Source organism: Leguminivora glycinivorella, chromosome 16 (genome assembly GCF_023078275.1).
Source record: "Leguminivora glycinivorella isolate SPB_JAAS2020 chromosome 16, LegGlyc_1.1, whole genome shotgun sequence".
Classification (NCBI taxonomy): domain Eukaryota; kingdom Metazoa; phylum Arthropoda; class Insecta; order Lepidoptera; family Tortricidae; genus Leguminivora; species Leguminivora glycinivorella.
The window spans coordinates 14,595,107-14,617,535 of NC_062986.1; the positions used below are offsets into that span (position 1 = coordinate 14,595,107).

General features: G+C 36.9%; 1 protein-coding gene across 3 annotated transcripts in view; it reads right to left on the minus strand.

The window, feature by feature from the left end:
- Nucleotides 1–2,926: 2,926 nt before the first annotated feature.
- Nucleotides 2,927–22,429, minus strand: part of LOC125234773 — a 34,591-nt gene continuing 15,088 nt past the window's right edge. For all 3 annotated transcript variants that reach the window (XM_048141168.1, XM_048141169.1, XM_048141167.1), the window contains exons 5-9: nt 8,379–8,510; nt 6,679–7,041; nt 6,053–6,094; nt 5,840–5,908; nt 2,927–3,506 (exon numbers count right to left, since the gene is read on the minus strand). In XM_048141168.1, coding sequence (XP_047997125.1) covers nt 6,775–7,041; nt 8,379–8,510 — 399 coding nt within the window. In that variant the 3' untranslated portion in view covers nt 2,927–3,506; nt 5,840–5,908; nt 6,053–6,094; nt 6,679–6,774. The remainder of the gene's footprint in view (nt 3,507–5,839; nt 5,909–6,052; nt 6,095–6,678; nt 7,042–8,378; nt 8,511–22,429) is intronic.

The window sequence follows — 22,429 nt, forward strand, 5'->3', positions numbered from 1 at the left end:
ATTATTATTATTTAAAATATAATTTCGTATTTTATTTGTGTATTCTTGTATGTAGTTTATTTCATAATAATAATTATTTAGTATTTATGTAGTTTATTTACTTGTGGACATTATTTTGGTTTATTTCCGACCTTTATTGTACTTTTGTAAGTTTGTCTATCTTACCTACTTTAAAGTGCCTCTCATCTAATCTAAGGTTAGCTGGAAGAGATCCCTTATATAAGTTCGCCTTTGTACCTCTGTTCCTGTAAACTGTATATAAATCTGTTGTACATAATAAAGTGATTACTACTACAACTACCTACTATTATGATGTATGAGAAATTAACATAATTGTGTTTTTTTTTTGGTATATTTGGTATAATAAAACACGTAACATATTTCATTATGAAATATATTTATAACAATATCGTTCACAATTCATAAAATATTCCAAAAATTCGTTATCCTTACAAAACGTTACAAAGATTAAACAATATTCATAATTTACACGGAAACAAAAAGAAAAGAAGTATAATTTTAACGTCAGTCTTTTCTTATCAGATATCGCTACACAGCCAAATCTTTGGAATTAAAAAATTTCGATTATCAATAAATAAAATTTTGTATCTAATAATCTCTTATCAGACCGTATAACAATAAAAATAAATGATTGCACTGAAAATTAAAAAGTATTATAAAACGCACTGTAGCAGCTTGTGATTACTTCATAATTACACTTATTCTAAAGAAATAATGCACTTAAAACTAAGTAACTAGATATCGGTAGGAACCATATCTTCACGTCGACTGGAATGGACTAAAATGCAAAAGGGCGGACTACAGAGCTACGAGCATTTGACGAATATAACTATACATACAACTATTATTGGGGTGTGTAAATGTAGTTCACACTCAGGCATAATCATTTAAAAGTATGCGCTTCAGTTTGTGTGCTCAACCCTCTTTTTACCGTGCATTATTAGGCAGCGTCCCCACTCAGGCGACGCATGTCTCGCGGCGCGGAACGGGCGTCTCCGCCAAGCCGCCTGAATGTAATTCAAAAAACGTCTCAGTACATTTTGTATAGGAAGGACGTAAGACGCGCCCCGTCCGTTCCGCGCCGCGAGACATGCGTCGCCTGAGTGGGGACGCTGCCTTAGATTGACCAAATTTGTTGATATATATTTGAATTTTATTTGACACCGTGGTTTTGCTCTGTACAGCACAACCGAGGTTAGAACTCCAGTTTAATCAAATAAAAGGTTAAATCACTATGGGCCACTTGCACCAACGAAAATGAAGGGTTAACCCACCATTTTATATGAAATTTGACAGATGACAGCCCACTAACTCTGAGTTAGTTTGGTGCAAGTGGGACTTCCGGTTGGGACGCTATCTTAGCGGTTTCGTGTCGTGAATAATTTATTTTTCTTTTACTCATTAATGTTGTTTAAAGTGTAATATTGATAGCTTATTATGCAGTAAACTAATGGTGTAGTGAGAAGCTGATGAAGAATTGTTCTCGAAACGCGTTTAGCCTCTTTTTTGTCGTAAACGGCCGGTAGTCCACGTGCTCTTGTAAAATCTAGCTATCAATTTACAAGTGCTAAGTCACCGTACAATGTCGTACTTACTGTACAAAAATTACTAATATTAGCTCATATCACCTTGACACTGGCGAAATAGTCCCAATGGACTGAAGCCATTTAATTTTAAAAACTGAACTGAACTGGTGCAGGTGGGCCTATGTTAGGTAAAGCTGTACATTTTATATAAATAAGCCTATAACTAGGTACAGGGTCATCGATTTATCTATATTGTAACTACTTGAATCTAGCACCAAACAAAAAAGTAATTTGAATAGCATATAATGTATAATGTTATCAGAAAGTTTAGCTTAGGATCGTCAATAGGTATTGTTTTTTGTTATTTACTTAACTGATTTTATGACACATTAATTTCTAAAGGAAGACTGAAAAATAGAAGAAAAGAAAATATTCTGATAGTCAATAACGTTGTACGTCATATTTAGACTAAAAATAACTTAAGTTTTATCAAATGTAATTTAATTGTAACTATGACAGTCCCAAACTAAACCTTCTGTAAATATTCTTAAGGTACTATTTCGATGGTCATGAGAGGAAACATTTAAGGCACTAGCATAACTCCACCCCGGTTATTTCTATAAATCGACTTAGTTAGTTAAAATTATTAAAAAACTTATACAAGATACAATCACTCGCTACAAATTTAAATGCTCAAATTTGAGCTATAAATAAGGAATATTAATTAACAAATTTGATATTCTAGAGAGATTACAACATGTTATGCAGATAAAGTAATAATTAAAAATTAATAGTAATGAGGAGGCACACTGACATTTCGTCCCGCCAGGTGGCGCCTATGCAAGTATAGGCATATCACTGTCATTCATATGTGTGAGAGAGAAAAAAATATCTTCTCGCTCTCACGTATGAAATGATTTATCTGTGCAATGGACTAATAAGGTGGCGCCATCTGTCATATTTGAGTGTGCCTCCTCATTATCGTCGGTTGAAGTCGCAAACCACTTAACTCTATTTCTAGACTTAGTAGCCAAATGCACAAACGGACACGATAATATCGTAATCGCTCTATCGCTCTTCCGTATTGGCGCGACAGAGCCAGACTGCGTTTCGATCGGCGCTAGACGTCAACGGACGCAAAAACGACGGGGTGTTGTCTGTGTGTGTCTGTCTGTCTTTTGGTCTGGCATCGTAGCTATTTAGATTTAGTTTTTTTTTTTTATTCGGGAGTGTTCTTAGCCATGTTTCATGAAAATCGGTCCACTAGGTCGCAGTCGGGGGTTTTTTCAAAATTTTAATTTTGTGGTTAGGTTATTAACCCTGGACGCAAAAACGACGGGGTGTTATAAGTTTGACGTGTCTGTCTGTGTGTGTGTGTCTGTCTGTCTGTGTGTGTGTCTGTCTGTGGCATCGTAGCTCCCGAACGGATGAACCGATTTAGATTTAGTTTTTTTTTTGTTTGAAAGCCGAGTTAGTCGGGAGTGTTCTTAGCCAAGTTTCATGATAATCGGACCATTATGTCGCGTTCAGGGTTTTTCAAAATTTTAATTTTGTGGTTATAACATCCAAGAGATTAATTCCAAAATTGGCAGATTTCGATTTTGAGAGCAATCAACTTTGGGACAATTGGGACCCACTGATTTAAACTTCTTATATGACAATATCTAGTTGTATGAAATATTATAACTGAAGATACGAAATTTGCAACTTTCACCGACGATATCATGAACTAACGCCAAATTATTTTAATGCATTTTCATTTAAGACTTAATATAATTTAATAAAATCAATAATAAAATCGGACCTGCTGATTCAAACGAGTTCCTTAACATAATATATAACAAGTTCCTAAAGGAACCGTTTAACTAAATGAGCAAAACAATAAACAGTCTTCAGTACTGTTCCACTTATAGTTACTGTTTAGGATTACACGGGTTTACGGCGCCTGCCTGTAGTTATCTGAAAAAAAAAAAGATACATATTTAAAAAAAAGATGTGCTAGTGGTAAATATCAAATTACATGTGAGTATGTTTAGTAATACGTCCAACTTTGTCGGTTACCATTAAGGTGAGATTTACTTGTATCTTTATATGAATAAACTGACAAAGCGGCTTTATAGAAATCGACAAAGTGGGACGTTTTCCCGTGCACACTCACAAATTCCGTACATAAGCTCCGAAAAACTCATTGGTACGTGCCAGGATATGAACCCGCGACTCTGGATTGAGTCGGGCGTCATAACCACTCTGCCATTACCGCTACGTCACAAATGCAAAAAGAATTGTTTCTTGTAGCTGGGCCATTTTTTTCAAAGTTGTGCATCCCACTTTTTTTAGAATTTGGAATTTTTTATGTGGTTTCCACTCAGAATCGCGAACTCTTTCAATCCTAATAGGAGGAAAAAAAGTGTTCCAAGGTACGGTGGCCTAGATGGCATTACACCTTTGGGGTACGCTCAGCTAGATGGCGCTAATATTAATATGTGACATTTTAAAACATACCAAGCTAAGAATATGGGCCAAATTGTCAAAACTGAGGTTCAAAAGTTTTAAGCCTGTGTCAAGAGATGGCAGTCTATGCACTGTGATTACCTACACATTTTTCTTCGACAGTAACTCTCTATAATACTCGATCCTCTTTGCCAATACTTATAAACCCCCCACTAGGGCCTCTGAGCGGTGGCATCTAGGCACCAGTGTGGAAAATGCTGTCGTTATGCACTTACATTAATAAAGCGTCTAACACTAGCCAGAGAAGACAACGCCGACGCTCAGAAGACTTTAGTGAGGGGTTATTAATTACAGAAAGTTCTAAGCATAGAGGAATAAGTAAGGAAATGCAAGTTATTTGTAGCAGGGATGTAACGGAGTTCTGCTTCTGCTTCCGTTACTGCGGAACTTCCGTTTTGTTTTACACATCCGCTTCTGTTCCGGTTCTGTTATTTTTCAAACGGAAGTTATAACGGATGTCGGAACCTAGCGCGACGGTGGGACATGAGCGGCGTACATCAAAGACCAACAGGTCTATACCTATCATTCGCTCATCTCTCCGCTTGCCACGTGCTGCGATACTAAACATTAATCGCTTCATTCCATTGCGCGCCAATATTTGTCCTGTCCACCTAGTTAGTAGCGAGTGAACAACTATTCAGTGGTGCAGGGCTTATCTACGATCCCCTTAGAAGCTCCCCTTAGATTTGTTTATTAAATACAGTTTACTTATTTTACAATCACTCCATTTAATTTAAAAATTTAATTGTGTGCTAACAATTACACATATAATTTTTACTGGTTAGTTTTGGATTGTATTATACTACCTACGAGTAAGTTTTCTTTTCGTTTCTAAAACCTTTTACGGCATAATAAAGGTTTAAAAGGATTCTTATGTGATTTTTAGTGATTACCTAAACAACAAACAATCTTAAAGTTCAAGGTGATTTAAATTTTTGGATTGTAATGAATGATATATTTAAGATAAAATATCAGGTAACTTTTCTTTTCGTTTTTAAAACCTAAGTGGGCCTAAAGGCTGATTACAAACTGCTGATTACAGGCTGAACAGTAAACACCTAAAAGTTCTAGGTAATTTAATTAGTTTTGGTTTATGTTATACCTATGTGGTATTTTTTCATTTCGTTTTTAACATCTATAACTTCCGCTTCTGGTTCCGGTTCCGCTTCTGCTTCCGTTAAACTAAATTCAAAACTTCCGCTTCCGCTTCCGGTTCCGTTAAAACCACATCCGTTACATCCCTGATTTGTAGTGACATCTAGCATCAATCACGTGACAAATAGCGTAAATTATCAGTACCACTACTCGACACTAGGTGTCCGTCTGCCAAAAATGTAATATTAAAACAGTTTAAAACTTATATTACAAGCAGAAGCAATTGAAAACAGAGTACTGATTAATACTATCGATTAATGTAATATTAGCTAAAAATTGTTGTATATCCTTACTAATATTATAAATGGGAAAGTGTGTGTGTCTGTTTGTTTGTCCGTCTTTCACGGCAAAACAAAGCGACGAATTGACGTGATTTTTTAAGTGGAGGTATTTGAAGGGACGGAGAGTGACATAGGCTACTTTTTGTCTCTTTCTAACGCGAGCGAAGCCGCGGGCAAAAGCTAGTCTATAATATTAGCTAAAACTTTTGTTCGTCGCGACATCTATTGACAAGTAGCATGGATGGAGCGATGAGCGTGGATGACGGTAGATGTCACTACAAATAACTTGCATTTACTGATGATTACAACTCTTCCCTTACTTATTACTCTATGGTTCTAAGTTACCTTTTTTCCCACGTGCGATGAAATCCGCCGAAGAAGCCCTGGTTACCGCCGCGTCTCGCTTACCACCTCCTGAGGCCAAAAACACCGCTATAGACCAACCGACCCACACCCGAGCCTTACTTTAACATGCAATTATCCATGCATATATAAATAGCCATCTATTTAATTCTTAATCACTCTCAGAATATGCCATACGTCATGCGATAAAGTTACCTAGGTTTCTTTGGGAGGTACTCTTAACCGTCCGGCCGTTCGCTGAAAATAAAGAAAATCATTGTCAGTTCTGATTCTTCCCGCCGCGTCAGTTTTTCGTTTTCGTTCAACTGTCGGATAGTTTAGCTGTAAATCGTTTGCATCTATTTACACGAAATATCACGAGTTATACCTACTATTGAGAGAGAAAGTATAATCAAAGAGGATCGAGTATTATAGAGAGGTACTGTCAAAGTAAAATGTGTAATCACAGTGCATTAGACTGCTATCTCTCGACACAAGCTTAAAACTTTTGAACCTCAGTTTTGACAATTTGGCCCATATTGTTAGCTTGATATGTGTTAAAATGTCAAGTATTAATATTAGCGCCATCTAGCCGAGTTTTCCCTAAAGGTACATAACGCCATCTAGGTACGGTACCTTTTTCTCTATGGCTTTGATGTACGTTTTTTCCTTAGATTTTATCTGTCTATACGGAGTTACATATGTCTTCGGTATAATTCAAGTATTTTCGTGTCAAATGTTGACAGTGAACTTTTTGTCGTCAAATTCCTTACTGCTCTAGTCCTTTCGGACGTTTCTTTAAAGGAGAGTTTTTGGAAGAAAGAAAGCTAAGAATCTGTTACCCATTTTATGGTCCTTCTTTGGCGACCTCTGGTATCGTTGCTTCTCAGTTTGGAGGAATGTTTGCGAGTCGACCAAAGGGGAGGGTTGTTCTGCGTTTAGTAGTTTGTCTTCGCAATTTTGGGCCGGTTTGAATTCTTCGGTGGCCTCCTCGGCTTGTGATTGGTTGGATTGATCGTCTTTGGGTTGGTTATCCGTCTCTGGTTGGTCGGCCGGGTTTTCTGAAACGTTTTGGGGCTCGGGTGTTTTGCGGGCGCTTCGATTTCTGATTTGGTCGGTTGGACGGGTTCCTCGCTCGGGATGGGCTCTTGGTCGGATTCGGCCATGTCCGATCTGTCGCTTTTCAGGCTTGTGGCGTTTGTGAGCTGGAATGTAAATACAAATATTTAAAGTCAGTAAATAAATATATTAATATCGGGTAGTTTTGTGTTGTTTACATCTCCGGTGACACTTTGGTGGGACGTCAGTCTTCCGCGACCACGGCCAGTGCAACCTGGCCGAAACGTTGGGGAAAAAAGGTAAAAATAATGTTAATTAATCGCGTTCGACCTGTGTGTGACTTTAAATATGTGTACAAAGCGCGAGAACTTAAAGTGTTATAAAGTGTTATATGTAAATACAATTTTATAAGATAAAGTGTACGTACTTTATTTTGAGTACGTGGGACATATATGACTCCAGGTTAAACCGAATGAATTCAATGATAATACATTGGTTTAGAATAGATAATGACATAGGTAAATAAATAAATAAACATTGGATTGGGGACACCTTAAAAAGATCAACTTAGCCCCAAACTAAGCAAAGCTTGTACTATAAGTGCTAAGCAACGATATACATACTCAAATAGTTAAATACATAGAAAACCCGTCTACCCGTTGAGTCTACCCGTGACCACGAACATAATGTGATGTTCGAAACGTCGGGCCAAATATAAATGTAAGTGTTTACGCGATTAAGTCCCGTTTTGTTCTAAAATTATGAGTGCAAATCGTGTTAGTCTAAATCAATATATAGAAAACATCCATGACTCAGGAACCAATATGTGCTCATCATCACACATAAATGCCCTGTATTGGAGACTTTCCAACCGACACATTTTAGAATTACCAAACGTTACTGATTTTTGGAATTTTTAACCTAATAAGTATTAAATAAGCAGCAAAAATAACAGATCTGAATTGTGTTTATTTCCTCATTGTGTATCATCTTGGGCTGGGAGTGGGCACACATATTGACCACGTGACAAGTCCGGCACCTAATCAAAGTTCACGAGTGCCTACCAGGCGAATTGGTTGCTCTCATCTCTATAAGCATAGCTTCATGGTTGCTTCTGTCTCTTAGGTTGGCACTCTTGTAACTCACCGTGTAGCTGGAGTCTTCATCAGCGTCAGGTCTCACGAAACGCTCACGAAACGAAACGCTCGTAGATATCTATCTCTATCGCTCTTGCGTATTGGCCCGACAGAGCCAGACAACCTTCGCGGCGTTTCGTTTTCGTTGCACGTCGCAGAAATGCCAATCAGCGTTTAAGTCGACTACCAGTTTCTCTATCGCTACCTACTTACCTAGAGACTGACACTTGTGACTCACCGTAAAGCTGAAATAGTTATTGTTCAACCGTCTCAACCATCTCTATAATCATCATTTCATGATTGCTTCTGTCTCTTACCACATAGAGCATGGCTTTCTTGTGACTCACCGTATAGCTGGAGTCTTCATCAGAGTCAGCGTCCAAATCGACCATCATTTTCTCTATGAGTCGCTCCATGGTTGCCTCGCTGGTTGACGCGGGGCTTTCCTCCTGACGGGGACGCTTGGTGCGTTTTACTACCTGAAAGAAATGGACATTTTTTGGTTAAACTTCTATATTTTATAAAGAGTGACTTGGTTTAAAATCAAGAGGTTGTGGATTCGAGTACCAACTAATGAGTTAATTATAGAAATACTTATAAATCATCACGAAGTATCCCAATAAAATCAACGTAATTTCTCCTTTGGAATGTAATAACTATGGCGATCTAAACTTCCTAACACCCCTAGTAATAAAATGTAGAAGTTAAGGGTCCCCCCACATCTAGCGTCTCGCGAGCGTCGCGTCGGGCCCACGCCGCGCGAACTACGCGTAGAGGCTTTGCCCATACAGTTGGCCCGACGCGACGCTCGCAAAGAGCTACTGGTCGGTTATAAAAACGAACAAAAGATAATCATTCCCGTGTAAATAAAAGAGACACGGCGATGTTTATATTATTAGCTATAGCTACTCGCCCAGCGGTGAGCTATTAATATCGCCGTGTCTCTTTTATTTGCACGGCAGTGCTTATCTTTCGTTCGTTTTTATAGCCGATAGCTCATAGCTTATGAACAAGATTCTCATCCATCTTTTTTGTCTGTTGATTCCGTGTGGACCGCAAGGAGTGGATATTTTGAATTATTTTGCCACTATTATTTAATTGTCCTTTAATGAAATAATGATTTGGGCAATAATTATTGCCTAGTAGTTTTCTGGAAATTCAACAATTTAGCAATCATTGACCCAGACCAAGGGGATTTTTCACGTATTTGTTCACAGTGCATTTTCGCCGGTCAACGTCCATCATCAATAACTTACAAACGCAAAAAGTTAGATCAACCAAATTTCTAATATAGAGTTATCAACGTATTAAAATTAAGAGCGCTATGACAAAAAAAGGCGATATATTGTAAAATGTACAATATTTATCGGCAAAATTGTACACTTTACTCATACTAAAAGACAGTTAAAGTACTTGTTTCAGTTAGAAAATCTAATTAACTGTCGGTTCATTAAAAAACATATGGATGAAAAAGCGTTTTCAATTAGTAATGATTTTTTTTCTGATGCTCGTTTAGGAAAAACCGCGCGAAGCACAGATTTCGGAGCTCTTATTATGTACAATTTGATAAGCTCACTCTCATAAATGCGGTAAATTTAAATTCCTAATGTCTTGTACTTTAGGCCCATTAAACAATATTTATCATTTAATCCTTTGAAATTGAGAAATTGAAAGTAAAACGAACTCAATTTTGTCTTGAAAATACATCGAAACAAGTGATCATTTCTCCGAAAATCTACATGTTATCGAAGTTATTTTAGTATATAAATAATCTGCACAATGTGCTTAAACTGCTGTTATCCATTTGTCGTTATAATATTTTATCATGATTTTTTGCCAATTTTTTGAAAACTAGCCTTCCTGTCGCTATTTTACCGGCGACGGACGCCTGCGATTTCAGTGCCGCGCCGGAGCTCGAGGAGGTAAGACGTATGTCGCTTTGGTCTCCGAGTTTTCATCGCAAACGTCGAGAATATTTATCGTTGTGTGGGTCGGACGCCTTGTTTATACACGGGCTATCCTCGCATTGTGTGTGTGTAAACAGCGACCAACGAATTTGATCCTAGATCCGTAAATATTTGCTTTTGTAATACTTTGTTATGTTTGAATGTTAAAGTATTACAACATTGTGATGATAAAAATGTGAAAATTACAATACGGTCAAGATGATAAGACACATCAAGATGGTACTCGGGATCTGATGATGGAGCCAGAAGGTGGTCACCAGTACCAGTGAACCATGTAAGTAAACGACTTCATGTTTAGGCTCGTTGGGTTCGTCTCAACAAGACCTTTGACAAGAGGTGGTACTCAGGGTCTGATGATGGAGCCAGATGGTGGTCACCAGTACCAATGAACCATATAACTAAACCCAGAGATGGGGAAATCGTAATCGATTCCGGATTACACGATTACTTGATTTTACTTTGTAATCTGACACTACTGGGTGTCAGATTACTTGTAATGTCTGACACAAAAGTCGTCATGGGTGTCGTAAAATAGGTTTTAGGGGGTGCTGATTACAAAATGAATGACCAATTTGGAATCTGACATTGCTGACTGTCACTTTGACACAAAAGTCGTCATGGGTGTCGTAAAATAGGTTTTAGGGGGTGCTGATTCCAAAATTAATGACCAATGTGGAATCTGACATTGCTGACTGTCACTTTGACACAAAAGTCGTCATGGGTGTCGTAAAATAGGTTTTAGGAGGTGCTGATTCCAAAATTAATGACCAATGTTCAATCTGACATTGCTGACTGTCACTCTGACACAAAAGTCGTCATGGGTGTCGTAAAATAGGTTTTAGGGGTGCTGATTCCAAAATTAATGACCAATTTGGAATCTGACATTGCTGACTGTCACTTTGACACAAAAGTCGTCATGGGTGTCGTAAAATAGGTTTTAGGGGGTGCTGATTCCAAAATTAATGACCAATGTGGAATCTGACATTGCAGACTGTCACTTTGACACAAAAGTCGTCATGGGTGTCGTAAAATAGGTTTAGGGGGTGCTGATTCCAAAATTAATGACCAATGTGGAATCTGACATTGCTGACTGTCACTTTGACACAAAAGTCGTCATGGGTGTCGTAAAATAGGTTTTAGGAGGTGCTGATTCCAAAATTAATGACCAATGTTCAATCTGACATTGCTGACTGTCACTCTGACACAAAAGTCGTCATGGGTGTCGTAAAATAGGTTTTAGGGGTGCTGATTCCAAAATTAATGACCAATTTGGAATCTGACATTGCTGACTGTCACTTTGACACAAAAGTCGTCATGGGTGTCGTAAAATAGGTTTTAGGGGGTGCTGATTCCAAAATTAATGACCAATGTGGAATCTGACATTGCAGACTGTCACTTTGACACAAAAGTCGTCATGGGTGTCATAAAATAGGTTTTAGGGGTGCTGATTCCAAAATTAATGACCAATGTTCAATCTGACATTGCTGACTGTCACTCTGACACAAAAGTCGTCATGGGTGTCGTAAAATAGGTTTTAGGGGTGCTGATTCCAAAATTAATGACCAATGTTCAATCTGACATTGCTGACTGTCACTTTGACACAAAAGTCATCATGGGTGTCGTAAAATAGGTTTTAGGGGGTGCTGATTCCAAAATTAGTGACCAATTTGGAATCTGACATTGCTGACTGTCACTTTGACACAAAAGTCGTCATGGGTGTCGTCAAATAGGTATCCGGAGGTGTTTGAAAACTAATGACCAATTTGGAATCTGACACTGTTGACTGTCACTTTGACACAAAAGTGATCATGGGTGTCTTCAAATAGGTTTTCATGGGTACTGATCTCAATATTAATGATCAATTTGGAATCTGACATTGCTGACTGTCACTTTGACATAAAAGTCGTTATGGGTGTCATCAAATAGGTTTCCAGGGGTACTGTGCAATGTCAGGTTCCAAATCGGTCATTACTTTTTAAATCATTTCATTAATTTTGGAATCAGTACCCCTAAAAACTATTTGACAACACCCATGATTCCTTTTGTGTCAAAATGACAATTAGCACTGTGAGATTCCAAAATAGTCGTTAATTTTGGAATCAGCACCCCCGGAAACCTTTTTGACGACACCCATGACGACTTTTGTGTCAAAGTGACAGTCAGCAATGTCAAGATTCCAAATCGGTCATTAATTTTCAAATCAGCACCTCCGGAAACCTATTTGACGACACCCATGACGACTTTTGTGTCAAAGTGACAGTCAGCAATGTTAGATTCCACATTGGTCATTATTTTTGGAATCAGCACCCCCTAAAACCTATTTTACGACACCCATGATGACTTTTGTGTCAAAGTGGCAGTCAGCAATGTTAGATTCCACATTGGTCATTAATTTTGGAATCAGCACCCCCTAAAACCAATTTTACGACACCCATGACGACTTTTGTGTCAAAGTGACAGTCAGCAATGTCAGATTCCACATTGTTCATTAATTTTGGAATCAGCACCCCCGCAAACCTATTTGACGACACCCATGACGACTTTTGCGTCAAAGTGACAGTCAGCAATGTCAGATTCCACATTGTTCATTAATTTTGGAATCAGCACCCCCGCAAACCTATTTGACGACACCCATGACGACTTTTGCGTCAAAGTGACAGTCAGCAATGTCAGATTCCACATTGGTCATTAATTTTGGAATCAGCACCCCTAAAACCTATTTTACGACACCCATGACGACTTTTGTGTCAAAGTGACAGTCAGCAATGTCAGATTCCAAATCGGTCATTAATTTTTAAATCAGCACACCCGAAAACCTATACTCGTGGTATATGCACTTGAAATGTGAAAGTGAAAATGCTAGAATGACATGTAAACCACGAAGTTGTATAGTCATATTGTTCATTAGTATTGGTGACCACCATCTGGCTCCATCATCAGACCCTGAGCACCACCTTGAAGTAATTAGAATTGTATTTGTCTTATTTTATCATCATATTAATATATACTTTACTCTAATACTTATTATCATATAACAAAAGCAAATATTTGGGATGGGGTCTACTTTTATAATTATTACTTTAATTTTTTAAATAAATTATAACATAATTGATATTATTTCGCGCTATATTCTCGTATTTTCGTACAAAATAATGTTTATTAGAAACCAAAAGTTTATATCGAGATAGTAGATTGTGGTTGTTATCAAAATTCCATAGAAAGGATCAAGATTGTTTTGTCCATTATTGTAGTGCGAGCGAGTGATAAGACGTGCTAGAAAGGGTCGGCATATTGGGCTCGCGCGGCGGGTAAAATACCTAATTTCGCCCGACGCCGAAATGTTATAACGCTCTTAAGATGTGATTATCAGTTTTTTTTAATTTTTAAATATATTTTTTTTATTCGTCGCTAAACGCGTGCCAATACTATGTTAACTATGCTTTACTAGCTCGCGGTGGGACCAGAGCCTAAGCTGCAGGAAAATTTATTAGACACTCAGTATCAGTTCTTCGATGCGTTTTTTACTTTTAACATGACCGCTGCCACTGTTAGAAAAAATAAATACATTTTAGATGCTAAATCTTACAATTAGCACTCATCTTTGATAAAATCAACTAAGACACTAGAAATCATCACAGATTATTCATATAAGTATCACGAATTTGTAATTGCGTAAAGGACAACTACAGGAGACAGGACCCTGGTTCTTATATGCCACCAGAACAGTGCTGTGTTACACAGCAGGTTATGTTCACATCCTGGACTGGCAGATCCCGCAAAAACAGGCAATTTTCGTCTAGGGCAAACGTGCAAACAGATCCTAAATATACGTCCATTGATAGAGACGGCTTATGAATTCAGTACTTCGATGATCCTCTGCTTCATCGACTATAGCAAAGCCTTTGACTGCATCGTTTTGTCATCAAGCATTTGGTAGCTTTCATTGAATTGAAACTCCGTTGAAAAAGGAAACTGAATTGGCAGAGAAACTTCGAGCCCTTTTACTTTTGTAAAAGGTGTTGCTAAGATTACCCGTTACCTGTCTACGGTGAATATGTCATCAGAAGAGCCTGCGGAAGCTGGGAGGGCAGATTCATCATTGGTGCGCACTAAAATAACGGATTTTCGATAGGCAGATAACACCAATTTTCTGGCCGCCAATGAAGCGGAAATGGTTGACAGCACTGGTAAAATGGAACGCATCAGTCTGGAAACGCATCTCAAGATTAACCACAGTAAAAACCAAGCTCATGGTGGTGGATTGTGGTAAGTAGATACAACACACAAATGCTCTTAGGCCAGTACCAGTAGATGACTTCATATACTTCGGCGCAAACATCGACAATACCGGTTCTTCTGGAAAAAAAATCAGAATACGCATAGGAATGGCCAAAAGAGTCCCAGCTACAAGGATTATCTGAATAATTCTTGGTTCCTGAGAACCGCATACCTCTAGAAAAACCAAAACCGGATTGGTTTACGTTCTAGTCTTCTCCATTTTCATCTATGGAGCTGAGAGTTGGAGTCTGAAAAAGGCTGCAACCGCATTGACGTTTTCGAGATGTGGTGCTAGATGAAGATTTTGCAAATACCCTGGACTGCCTTCCGTACAAATGTGTCTATCTTACACGAATTGAAAATCAACACCAATCAACCATCTGTTTACGTAGAATTTTGGATTTTTTGGAAGGAAAAAGGCCACAACCTTGAGCAACTAATCATTACTGGCAAGGTTGATGGCTAACGATCCCGAGGTCGCAAGATGGACAGATGAGATCCCTTCCACCCTCTACACCTAACTTCAGAACCGGAACAGAAAGTCAGAATAAAACTGATTCTATTTGGGACTTCACTACCCTCAGCAATGAAGATACCAATGCGAGGAGGAGGGGGTCTTATCTTAAAAGCTAATCAAATATTTATATAACAATGAGTAAATTTATGGTATTATCCTTCATTCGGGGTCTAAATTTGGAGTTTATAAAACCAACTGCGGATAGAGATTGTCCACAGTCCACACTTGTTGGTTTTATAGAAATCAGGTTTGCTGCCACCCGGCGGACTGATCGCCAGCTAAGCCCCTTTACACTGAGGTATAATCGAAATTAGGGAAATGAAGACGTAAGTTATGGACTTTTTTCTATAATATTTTCGACTATTGCCAAAAAACATACAATACATTCTGTATTGCACTCCTCACACACTGAAAGTACAACAAAAAGTTGTACCACTATAATTTCACACAGATGTAAACAGTACAGTCAGCCAATTGGAAACCCTAGGCCACTCTACAACCATGTCAAAATGACAAGCAGTAAGAGATTTCTTACAATCTGATTTATAACGTCACTACGACATAGTTCTACATTGGCCTAGGTTCCAATTGGTTGACTGTACATATCAATTTTGCAGCCGTCTATATTTAGCCGATTACACACTCGCACAACGCATGTCCAAAGTGATTCTACCAGACTTCTAAACGGGGGTTATCATTCGACGCGTAGGTATACTATTAATTATTCAATATGAATCAATCTGGATGTTTCTAGAAATTATACAATTTTAGTAAGGATACGAACAGCGCAGATCCGAACACACTCAATCAGGGTAGAGCGAAATGGAGTTAGGGCGGCATTACACGAGTATGTCCCTTACGAATTTGGTTCTTCTATTTACGTCTCGGAACACTAAGGTATCAAAAAAAATCAAAAACATTTATTCTGCAAGTCGGCCACAGGGGCACTTTTACATATCAACAATTACAATAAATAATATAAATTCAACTAAAGTACAAAGCTACTATGATTAATAAGAGATGTTAGAGATGTATAGAGTCTCTAAATGTCAAAGTACATCTAAAAAAATTAAACATGATGAAGAAAAAAAAAATACAAATAAAAGATAACTAAAATAACTTTAGAGTTATAAAAGACTCTTGATGTCACAACTAAAGAAAAATAAACCTACTTAATCTACTTTTTTTGCCTTAAAGATGTATATGGTCTCCAAGAGTCAGAAAGAAAATAAACAAACATGGACCGAACAAAGTGCCTCAATGTAATCTTACACAACATTAATGTTATAATATAATAGTATAGCCCCTATTAGCTGAAACAAGCCGGTCTTGACAAACAGCACTCGTTCACGAGTAAGTATGGCGCATATCTCAGCCATCGCACAGTGGATCGAAATGAATAAAAATCAAAAAATGGACATTCGCATTTTTTTCCTTTAGGAGCGATTATTTCCGAAAAAAATCCTATTTTTTTTTATACATATTGGTACCAAAAATGCTCTTCGGTTGAAAATGAACCCTAAAAAATATCGCATTTTTTTCCAAAAATCCTGTTTTAAAAAATGCTCTTCGGTTGAAAATGATATGAGAAATAAAAAATGTTATATAAAATTTTTCAAAATGAGGCTTATTTTAAGCAGAAAAAAATAAAATGTGTTTTTTTTTGTATGAAACTGAAAAATAGGTATCTTATTGTAAGAAAACCGTAACCGATCCCGCTTTCAAACCTTTACAATGTCATTGTCCTACTTTAGAACAGTAGAAAATAGTAAAAACCTTATCTGAGTAGGTGCCCGTTTTTTTTTGTAGTCCAATCAAAATTCAGTAAATACAACATTTTTCTTAGTGCTTTATTTTTTTATTTATATTAAAAAAACGGTGTATTTATGACAATTTAGTATAAAAACAAAATATATATGAAATTTTATTAAGGATCAATACAATTTTTTACAAGAAAATTGCATTGAAATAGAAACAATTATTGCGGTGTTTTTATTGATAGTAAACAAATAGCTAAAATATACTTGAAATCAACAATAACGATATATCTAAAATATCTATTATCTGGTATCTATTTCAGTTTATAATAACGATATAATTAAATAAAAAAATGCATTTTAAAAATATTTATTATTCACCACCTTCTTCTGTACTTCAAAACATGGAGATTAGTAAGCACATTCACAATATGCTCATAATCATAAATAATGATGTGTCGTTGAAATATCAACGTTCAAATCGTTTCACTAATTTATAACTTAGATATTCTAACCTTTACAATAATATGTAATTAAGTAATGGGTACATTAGCAACCTCGCTATAATGCAAGTTATGCATTTATACTAATTGCTCAGATCATATTCATTATCGTTAGTTACTTATCTACCATAAAGGGTTAATCCCCGAGTAAGTGTTTAAGTGGGGATATACCCAGTGTCCACAAGCTATTGATTCACGGGGCTGACATAATTGAACATTTTGGTATGCTGCCCATCGGAAAGATGTCAGAAGAAGCATCAGAAGCACGAAATAAAGATTTTCGCAATGTGAGGGAGCATCATTCTAGAAAATGTAGCCGAACAAAAACAAACGAAGACATATTGCACAATTTTTTGGTGTCATCTGATCCAAGATTGTCTTTTTGAGGCCACCGCTAAGTAAAGCGACTAAAAAGACCCTCTCTTCTAAAGCTTTGGAATTATTAATAATAGAAAACATAAGCACTGATGACACTGAAAATATAGAAATGTTTGAAAGTGTAGAAGAAGGTGGTGAATAAAATAGATCTATACAATGTATTTTTTTTTATAACTTATATTGTTATTGTTGATTTCAAGTAAATTTTAACTTTTTGTTACTATCATAGTTACTAAAAACATCGCAATAAATGTTTCGATTTCAATGTAATTTTTAACCATTTCCTTGTAAAAACTTGTATTTATCTGTATCAAAATGTCATATATATTTTATTTTTATACTAAATTTTCATGAATATACCGTTTTTTTTATGAAAATAAAAAAATAAAGCACTAAGAAAAATGTTGTATTTACTGACTTTTGATTGGACTACAAAAAAATAACGGGCACCTACTCAGATAAGGTTTTTACTATTTTCTACTGTTCTAAAGTAGGACAATGACACTGTAAAGGTTTGAAAGCGGGATCGGTTACGGTTTTCTTACAATAAGATACCTATTTTTCAGTTTCATACAAAAAAAACACATTTTATTTTTTTCTGCTTAAAATAAGCCACATTTTATATTTCTCATATCATTTTAAACCGAAGAGCATTTTTTAAAATAGGATTTTTGGAAAAAAATGCGAATGTCCATTTTTTATTCATTTCGATCCACTGTGCATCGCCTCCCTTAACCTTCATTCGGGAAAGTGGCGACCCGATTAACGACGCCACCGTAAGGTAATCTTGAGTTTGACAATATTTCATGACTTGGCTAACAAACTAGCGGAATGTTCTCGTGCTTTACGGATTTCATTGAAGTAGCTGACAAGGAATAATACATTACATCAGAGGCCGGGAAAATGAGGATTTCCGGCCAAGTGGGTATATACGGCCGAGCGAGCGTGCGAGCGAGGCCGGATAGGGATACGAGGCCGGGAATCCGTTTTCACGCCGAGGCATGTATAGTGTTTTTCTCAAACATACAATGAAATTAAAAAAAAATGCTCTAAAGGACAAAATTTTTATAAAAAAAGTTACTTTGCAGGCCTAGGCCTAAAAAATAATATGAAATCCCTTTACAGTCCTCTCGAGTTGTTGCGCCCAAAAAGCGATACTTCCCAGCCCATTTTAAGGAACGTAAAGACAATATTTCATTGCATGTTTGAGAAAAAGCATTTTGTAATGGACATTCTCGTGGCGCCTCCTATGGCGCCTTTGGTTACCCAATGTAATAAAGTTAGGTACTCGCAAATGAGGCTGATTTTTTATCATTTGCCAATTTTGCCATTTTGGCGCCCCTTCTATGGTTTGGCGCCTAAAGCGGTCGCTCCACTCGCTCTACCCTGGATCCAGTCCTGGATACCAAGATGGAAGGAGGCTGAAGATGATGTGACCTAGTAAGTTTGGTCACATATTTAAGTGTATGATATTTCAGTTAAAAATAAATAAAAAAAACATTGAACTATGTCTTATAGTATTTTTCCAACCGCATGCGTTGCGGAGTCATCTCCAAACACCAAATCCCGCAAAATTGTATTGAAATGAGACTGTTTGAAAAATGGTTTAGTAGGTATAGGTAATACGAGTAAGAAATATACCAAAAGTGTCGTGTAGTTAAAGATATGGGTATAGACAAATTGCTCAAAAATATGTCCCATATCTCTTAATTTTGAACAATAGTTATTTGTTATACAAGGGGGCAAAGTAGTATTTTAACGCCGAGTGTGGAATTGAAAAACGAGCAAGTAAAAGGATTCTATAGTTGAACCACGAGCGAAGCGAGTGGTTCGAAAATAGAATCCTGAACTTGCGAGTTTTTTAACACACGAGAAGTAAAATACATTTGCACCCGAGTGTAACACAAAACTTTTCCCCTCACTATAGCGAGGAAACTACAACGCAAAAAATGCGTTTATGACTGCTTCCAGTAGTTCCACAGGTGGTAAATCATCTTTCTTACTAGATTCACCTACTTTTATCAACTTTAAAGCAGTTAATTTGACTTTATTCAAGGTCAAATTACTTTACCCACTAGTGGATAAAATGCGTTTTTACCCGCTGGTATTAAAGGACAAAACACGTGTTTCCGAGCTAGTGAGGGGAAAAATGTTTTATATCAGAATCACTTCTGAAAATAGTTTTGGAAGCACGTTAACAAGACCATAAAAATGTGTCGCACACCGCGTCATAACATTAATCAATTGACGAAATGTGGTTTATTACTATTAGATATCAATGAGTATCATGACGTTATGAAACATACGCACGGCATGAATATAAACCCATGTTAAATCAATTATCCAAAAAAACGAAACGGTCCGACACAGATAATTTCCTTGTCATTCTGATTCCCAAATTTCGTAACGATTGGTTAAGTTTTGGAGGAGGAAACAGTCGAGAGCGGAACCTCGATTTTTGCAGTTTTTACGCGGGATTTCGCGCCTGAGCTGCAGTTGTCCCTATCGCACCAAATTTAGGGGCGGGGCTAAGTTTTTATATACGTACACTGAAATAAAGTGATGGGAAATACTCGACATCTAATGTCGATAATCTAGTGATGTGAAAAGTTATCGATATACTACGTCGAAATATCGACATACCGTGTTTGACGAACTTTTTAGTTAGAAATACGTACTATTATATGTTCATATTTAAAATTGGTGGTCCAAAAAAGACCAGTCTGCTCCGAGACCACGGGGACAATGCCGTCCTTGAAACGTCGGAGGTTAGTGTTTAAAACATAGTAAATACGCGATTAAGTCCCGTTTGCAATTTTAAATATGTGTAAAAATCGTGAAAGTTTGAATCTGTATTATATATTCTGTGGAAATACTAAGTCCATATTTTTATAAGTATAGGTACGTAACAATTGCATACAGGTATAGGTTTATTTTATACATGCATAACTTTTCTCGTCATTGGTTTACTAGTAACAATTATAAAGTTATGCTGTATTTTACGATAGATTCCACGAATATTAGGCAACTATTTGGTATTCGGTCTTTTCAGCCATTTTGCCGAAAATTTGGTATTCGGTCATCATTGTTTATTTATTACTATTCTGCCGAACACCAATTAGGTAAGTAGTTATATTAGTCATATTATATGTACTTATTTACACACAATAAAAACAGACATAATATTAATAATTTAAGTCATGTTTTAAAATATTTAAAAAAACGATGGGCCTTATTTAGTAATACATAGTTTGTTCAGGTTGGTACCAGTACCTGCCCTTAATAAGGCCCAGTGCTTATATTTCTTCTAAGTTTTATCAATCATGCCGTTTTGTATATTTTCTTCGCAGACATAGAATCACAAAATGCCCTAAATAGTTACTTCTCTTAATAAGGCCCATCGCTCGCTTCTTAAGTTTTATAACTTTGTGTAAACATTGTGTTCATGAATTCAATCATCAATTTTTGTGATAAGTATTTATACTATGGTCTGTCGTCTAAAACACATTTATTCAGGACTATGCATTTAGGATATGGTACTCTAAATTAGAGGGGTTCAAGTCTTAACAAGCAGTGCGTCAAGGTCAATGTGGTCAAGATATGCAGACTTTATTTCATATTAAGTTTAAAGGGACAAAATTAGGTACTTAATTAAAGTAGTGTGGGGTAGCCTGCTGTCCTACGGGGCAATATATATTATAATTGTGTTTATGTGTCTTGTGTATCATAAGTACTGGGCGTTTGCGGGGTCGCCTTCCACTCTGAGGCCACCACTCAAATACTGGCGCTGATGATAGCTCATCTTTGAAGATTATATCCGATCCATCTCTATTTCCGCAACGCTACTTCTTGGGTATCGAAGGTTGTGAACATGTGGACACATGGGCGGCATGGGCCTTATTTCATACCTGCATCAAATAAGACCCATAGTTTTTCTGTTTAATAATACTTACTTTTTACTTTTTTACTTACTGCACGAAATTTTTGAACCATTTACACTTATAAAGTTATAAAATGTACATAACATTTCGAAACTTAATAGCCGGGCCTTGTTTGCACAAGCAACATTACATATGCCCTTAGTAGGTAAATGTATTACCAACGTTTTAATTCTGCGGTAACAAAAATGCTTTGCCGAAAAGTATAAATAAGATCTAAATAATAAAAGTATATAAAGTATCTATACGTTTAAATAGCCTAGGTTTAAATTTAGCTGGCAAATTAGTTAAGCATTTTTATGGTTGGTGTGCATTTTGGTAACCACGAAAAAATGCACATTTTATTACATTATGATTATGGTAAGTAATTAAATAAATATTGGGGACACCTTACACAGATCAACTTAGCCCCAAACTAAGCAAAGCTTGTACTATGGGTGCTAGGCGACGATATAGCGCAGGACACCATCGCGAGCGCAGACTAAAACAGCGGCGCAGAAAGGTGCGGTTTTTCGGCGATTCCGGGGCAACTTGCCGAATCCTACACCGGGGCAAACGACGCAACGGAGCCACGCTGTTACGTCATCTCATCGCCCAAATAAATTGTTTAGTTTTAAACTTTATTGTTTTTTTTTTTCATGTTCTTACTTACTGTTTTTTTTTCTTTTTTGTTATCTAAGTTTCGTGACGCATTGGTTTTACTGTAATGTCATGTAAACATGTATATAATACATACTTAAATAGATAACATACATACATACAATCACGCCTGTATTCCATAAAGGGGTAGGCGGAACACATGAAACTACTAAAGCTTCAGTGCCACTCTTGGCAAATAAGGGGTTGAAAGAAAACGAAACTGTGACATTTCAGTGACAGGTTGCCAGCCTCTCGCCTACGCCACAATTTAACCCATATCCCATAGATAAATACAAAACCATACTTAAATAGATAAATACATACTCAGGAACAAATATCTGTGCTCATCACACAAATAAATACACTTACCGGGATTCGACGAACGACGAACTACGACGGGAACCGAAGACAACATTAAAAC